The sequence below is a fragment of the Nothoprocta perdicaria genome, unplaced genomic scaffold (assembly GCF_003342845.1).
Source record: "Nothoprocta perdicaria isolate Ctin4 unplaced genomic scaffold, notPer1 scaffold_307, whole genome shotgun sequence".
Lineage (NCBI taxonomy): Eukaryota > Metazoa > Chordata > Aves > Tinamiformes > Tinamidae > Nothoprocta > Nothoprocta perdicaria.
In genome coordinates, this window is record NW_020455541.1 from 744,020 (window position 1) to 750,382 (window position 6,363).

The 6,363-nt window shown below is 46.8% G+C and overlaps 1 protein-coding gene across 4 annotated transcripts in view; it reads right to left on the minus strand.

Moving 5' to 3' along the window:
* USO1 (USO1 vesicle transport factor) overlaps positions 1 to 6,363 on the minus strand; it is a 32,274-nt gene that overhangs the window by 23,064 nt on the left and 2,847 nt on the right. For all 4 annotated transcript variants that reach the window (XM_026042535.1, XM_026042533.1, XM_026042536.1 and 1 more), the window contains exons 2-4: positions 6,163 to 6,249; positions 5,979 to 6,043; positions 292 to 371 (exon numbers count right to left, since the gene is read on the minus strand). In XM_026042535.1, the coding sequence (XP_025898320.1) occupies positions 292 to 371; positions 5,979 to 6,013 (115 nt within the window). In that variant the 5' untranslated portion in view covers positions 6,014 to 6,043; positions 6,163 to 6,249. The remainder of the gene's footprint in view (positions 1 to 291; positions 372 to 5,978; positions 6,044 to 6,162; positions 6,250 to 6,363) is intronic.

The following is a 6,363-nucleotide window of genomic DNA, read 5'->3' on the forward strand; positions in this document are numbered from 1 at the left end:
ATCTTCTTTTGCAAACAGGAAAAGGACTTGATTCTTTACAAACAAGCAGCTAGGCCACTGCAACTGGCTGCTGTTCACAAAAGGGATTTCTAAAGAAAGGGAATGCCCCAGAGGACCCAGCAATACTTTGRAACAAAACTACCCCAAGCAATTTCCTGGAATGTCTTAGTGGCTGCACAGCCATAAGGAAAGTCTCCCTATTAGTGAATTGCACACCAGGAGTTTAGAATTTGAACAAAGGCATCAAGAAAGCACCTCCCCAGTTAATAACAGTCATTACCCAGAGCTTACCTTGCTCCTCCTCTTCGAGGTCATTCGATATTATATTGTAGAGAGTGTCCAAAGCATAGCCAATTATTTCAGAATCTGAACTGTGAACAGAAAAACACTTTAATGACTGACTTTGTATAAAGTAGTCTTACAGTTTATGCTTTATAACACTGCTTTTCCATACGGCCAACTCCCTTTGCAGCATTATGGAGAAAAAAAGGAAGGACTGATGCTGACATATTGTAGAACACCACATTTTTACCAACCAAGAGTTGCCTGGTCTTTAAATGAAGTTAAACTATTTCTCCCGGGTGCATTCCCTCAGGTGGCAACATCCAGAAAGTCTAGTGACCCAACAAAAACCACACAAAGTTTCACTGTAACCATGCCTTGTATTTCCTGAGTCATACCCCGCCAGCTGCTCTTCAGGTATATGAGACACCCGTCTGCTAGGGATTCAGCACTCATTCCCAGGACGTCATCCAAGGAAAGTGCAGCTGAGCTGCAGCACTTTGGCATGGTCGTGGAAAAGACCTCAACGGCTGCTTCCCATGTCCCATTTCAGTGCTCGCTCCAGGGGAACAGGACCACCACAACAGTGCCTTCTGCTGCACAGACCAGTGTAAATGCCGCCGACACCAACTACACCCTCCCATTAAGAGCTTTCCAACCTCACCTAGAAGCTAACGAGTAGCCAATCTAACCTAAAAATCTGCTCACACCAGGACTCTTAATAAACCAGTCGCCAGTTTGTCAGAGCAAACCCATTTCTTCGGCATTCATTCTAACTATGTTACAAATCCTGGACAGCAAGTGAATTCTAAGCTACCACAAAGCAGCAGTGCAGGAGTTGCTCACTTGGGGTGAATAAAAGCATTAACATGTTGGCCACTTACTGAAGGTTTCCTCCTAATGCAGACCACAACGAGGGCAGCCCGGCTGCTCCAACACGCACAGCGCAAACGCCCTAACCCATCCCGTCCCTGCCACGTCTCGGCCAAACATCCAAGGAGCCCTCTGCCCCAACAGGGCCTCTCCTCCTCATTTCTGCGCAGCTATTCCTGCTAGCTCTAATCCCCACGGCATTCCGYGCAAGGCTTCCTTCCACACAAATGAGAACTTGCACTTGAAGGAGCTACGAGGCTAGCTCACAGCAAAGGTCTAAAGACAACTCGCCCAACACGCGGGCATACAAGCAAGCCCTAGCTTAGGCCAGCTACATCTACTAGACCATTAATTAAAGAGGTCAGACCTGTCTTAGGTGTTGCAAGCAGGAAAACCCGACCTGCCGTYGTGGCGAGACTGGGAGCCCAAGGGTGCCATCCACAGCTCCCCTGCTGCAGCACCACAGCACGGGCTGCGGGCGCTCTCCAAGCCACRTGTGACCTCCCTAAGAGCCCCACGCTAGTCCAAGCCCAACAAGGCTGGAGTCACYGGGTCTCAGAAACACTCCTCCTCTCACGTTGGATTTTCACCTGAATCCTTGCCCTGCTGCTGTCCCTCTGGGGATTCTCRCATATCAGTTTAGGCTCAGTCTATGTCAGGCAGCTTGCACCACCGGCTTTTGTCTGTAAGGGAAATAAACAAAACTTCCTCTGGCAAACTGGTAGTCAAAGCAAGTAAAGGAAGCCTTTAGTCTATTTCAAGAGCCTCATCCAGCATATATGCTCACATTTCCAGATGGCCTGTTTGCCATTTTGTAATTGTCATGCTTGGACAGAACAGTACTACCAAACCTGCATTTTCTGGTAACCACAACACCTGAAAGCTACACTGAAGTGAACCCTGCAGACTTTAAGAAACAAGTAAACAAAACTTCAGCATTGCTTCTCTTTGCCTTACTCCTGCGAGGAAAATCCCAGCTGCTAACAAAGTACTACATTTCACACAGATGCAYGAAAAGCCAGCCTTTTCTTTTCCTGGAGGGAAACACATCACAGAATGAGGACAGTAGCACTGCAGCCACTCATGCTATTCCCTAGCTTGCTTCCATCTGCTGTTCATWACATGCAAAATTATTTTATCCATTATATTCCATTCAGACTGAAACCGTGCAGCATTTGCTCCATAAAGTCACGTGTCAGAAATTACATTCGTAGTCCCTTGGGCACCCATGAAAGATGCAGCCTTCCTGCAATGCAATAATGCTGGCTGCGCCATCGGAGGCTCTTCCCCTCCACTGCTTGTGCTAACAGGGGCACTCCACGAGACGGCCAAGGCCGCGCCGCACGAGTCACTCAAYGATGACAACAGAGCAAAATTACATGGAAGTGAAGGCAGCCATGGCCACCGAGGGTACCTCAAAAAGCCTTTAGCTCCTTTTCAAACATTAAGGCAGCACAGTGTCAGAATACAGATAAGATTTGTCTTTACTGCCAAGTAGAGCATGAAGAAGCCAAGTGTCTCTCCCAAAGTGAGCTATGAAAGTGTGCCTGGAGAGGGCCACAGATTGTGCCCCCTAAAGCTGCTTCTCATGAAAGAGTGACCCAGGGAGATAAAGATGAAGACATCTTACCTTTCRCTGTATAGTAAAAAGCATATCACAGCTCTGAACATCTGGAAATGACAGCATTGAGACCTGTGCAGTAACTTAGTAGTTTCAAAAAATATTTGACTTCTGTAACCTTACCCTTAGACCAGTCTCTTCTAACACATTTCAAATGATTAGAACTGGCACACTGAAGTTCCAAAACTTAAGAAAAAAACAACAAGCAAAGTCACGTTCACTTTTCATTCTGGTGCCTTCTCCTACAGCAACAGTTAAGTGGCACTGGCCTGCTTTACAGTCAATGCCAAATTATTTTTAACCTCCCTGGTGGGATGTGGCAATATCTAGACAGCAAGTCAAGAGAAGAAATGTTTCTTYAGTAGCTCCCCATTCCTAACTCATATTACAAAACCAGCATGTGGTATAAGAGCACTGGTTGCATGCGAGTCTGCCTCTGCAGATTCTCTGCAGATATTTAAAGGCTGCCTCAAGAATGTTATCAAGCTCTGGGACAGCTGATGTGCCTAGCTGGAAAACTGTAACAAAAATCGTTTTTCTACAGCATACMTTAAGTGCTCACATCTCACAAAGGAAGGAGACTTTTTTTATGCAAGGAAAGAATAACAAGTGGGACAACCTGTGCATTTGTAAAAAAAATTGTACAACACGTACAACATGTTAAAGACAAAGGGTACCTTTCTGCTCTAGTATAAAGGCAGCTGTAAGAAAGGGAAGCTGCCGGTAGCCACTGTGGACAATCTAAGGATAAATATAAGAACCAGATCTAAGAAGCACTGACCATTTCAGCATAGTCACAGTGTCAACCAAGCCCTTTTCCTAGCRAAGGCTTAAGATGCTGAAGAACTTTCAATGCTTCTCTCTAACTTCAGAATTAACAAAGTACCAGCATGACTTACACAGACCTAAAGAAAAACACAATTCACTACACAGGAAGTGAGTAATTATCACAGAAAGGAGACTGCAAATGGGAGAAAAGGAAAGATATTACATGCACTACCTCTCTTTGTCACATCAGTTGCCCAAAAAAGGAGCAAGTGATTCACCAAAATCAGGAGACACACTCAAGAGGAAAAAGGACTCCTCCATCCGCTTCTTTRAGTTCCAGGGCTACATGAATGAGAGGTAACACAATTAACAAAAACCCTGCCACTGAATTTGTTGTCAATATGTAATAGTATAACTTGTCTGCACTTGTCACTAGTCTCCGCCTCATGATGACAGTAACCASCCTTGTTACTTTACACACACACCGGCTCTCCTAACTCGATGACCCACACCTGCCGTTGGCTCTTGCCCAACACTTCTCTCCTGCCTCACCTGATACAGGTCAGTCAAGCCCTGTTTCTACTCAGCTGAGACCTGGGTGGGAATCCCTTGAGTTATGAACACATTCCAGAAGAGAAAAAAAACACTGTAACAGGGGTATAATCAAAACATAAAATTTAACATGCCCCCAAAACCCACCACATTTGTGAAGCTGCAGCCATTGAGCTTTACGTCCAGAGCTCAGCTCCCACTGAAGCTAATAAAACAATCACTGTAAAAACAATGCCGTCTTAAAACTAACTTCCAGGAAAGAGGTCATTCTTCTAAGCTCAGCATACTATTATTTCTAATCCAATTAGACTGAGAGTAATCTCAACCTTCAAAGGAGCAGTCATACAGGACCAGCTCTTACGAGTTACTCAAATACTGACATGAAAAAAAACATGAGCCAATTTTATTGACATTTTTTTCCTCCTGAAATAGGTTTACTTTGTCTTAAAAATAAGTTGCAGGGCATATTAAAAAACACACAGAAGGAAGCAAGCTATTGCACTTCGGCACAAAACTTCAGGACACCTGTTAGACAACAGAAAACTCCCTCCAAGAATGAACGTCAAGGCACAAACTCAGGTGCAGGTGACACCAGAGCAGCACTATCCTGGATCAGATCACCATTCAAAAYGCCAGCTTCATTAGGCAGCAGGGACAGGCAAGCTCCATCTCATTGATCTGCTCCTGTTTTGCATGAGCTGACATGGGTTGCTCTCCCCACAACAGAGCAAGCCTCCAAAGCCTTAGCACCGCTCTCCAGGCAGCCTGACAAACAGGCACATCACACGCAGCACTGACCAGAACTTGATGACAAACAGGACTTACAGCTACACCTCTCACATATCAATCAGAGCAGCCGCTCTGGTCTGGTCTGATGTGCTGGTCCACTATAGAATGTGCAAGGACAAATTCAGCTATCAGTGTTTTGGGGGAGCCTTTTCTTTTTAAATCTACAATCCTGCAAAACCTCAAAAGCACCAGGGTGCATTTAATGCTTGCTGAGCTGCAGTCTGAGTCACACAACACATCCAAGCAGAGCTGGGGCACACGCCAACTCGGAGAGGACAAATAGAGCCCAAAGAGTCCGGAGAAAATCCCTTCAGATCACAAGTGGAGGGATCAGTTTAGCATCTCAAAGTAAAGGAGATCAGCAGAGCTCCACCTCCCTTCTTCAAGTTCAGACCTGGCCTCAGAAGCAACTAAGTGGATGAAAGCAGCCTCCTTGACCTAATTTAATGAAAGGCTTCCCCCCCATGTGAAGGGCTAACACCAGCATCCTTTGGATTGTTCTCATCACACAAGTTTTATACAACTCACAGAGATTGAGGTTTAACAGCAAGTAACATAGAGATCGAACAGACTCTTCAGACAACAGCTGCTACAGCCAGTCTGCACACAACAGTGCCAGTTAGTCACTGAAAGGTCTSTTCTCTTGCATAACCATGTGGAGCAACACACCTCCATCCCAAGAGCTCATGAGGCACCATTCTGGCTGCTCAGCTGCTCTGTTGCTCATTTCTTTTCATCTAAAGATTATAAGGTATCCTCCTGCTCGCTCCACTTGTGTTCACATGCAAATATTCAGTCTAGGCCCTTATTATATCCTGCCCTTTACCAGGTTCGTGTTTGAGTTGAGGCCAAAAAAGACCTTGCCCACCTAAGCATTAACAATAATCTTGACTATAAACACCTGCATTATTCCTCATGGCAACTGTTCCCCCAATTCACTTAGAGTTCCCAGAAAAAAACCCCGACTTGATTTAGTTTTGTAAACCTTCTCCTTCCATAACTGAGAAGTCAGAGCAGCGCCCGCGTTGGCCGGTTTCAGTGGAGCGCAGCACTGTCCCCGGAGGCGGCTATCAGGAGCCGGCCACACGCTTACCGGTCCGTCTGGAGAACATGGATAAGGTGCTCCATGGCCTGTATGCCCACTTCCAGGCGGTATTTCTGGCGAGAGAGAGAATTTACGGTTAACGATCCAGTCCAAAAGGCCAAGGAGCTTTGTGAAGCGCTACGCTACCCACGTGTTACATAGCTGAGGGACGTACAGGAAGTGGAGCCCATACCTTGGACAAGGATTTGAGGGCGCGCACGGCATCCCTGCGGTCATCCAGCAAGGTGGAGGAGGCCACTCGGTCGCACAGCTTCTGGATCTGCGGAGGCGCGAGGCACAGGGCAGCGCTGAGCGCGGCCGCGGCGGCCCCGGGCCGAGCCTGCGGCGGCACGGCGGCCGAGCCCGGAGGCGGCGGCCGAGCCCGGAGGCGGCG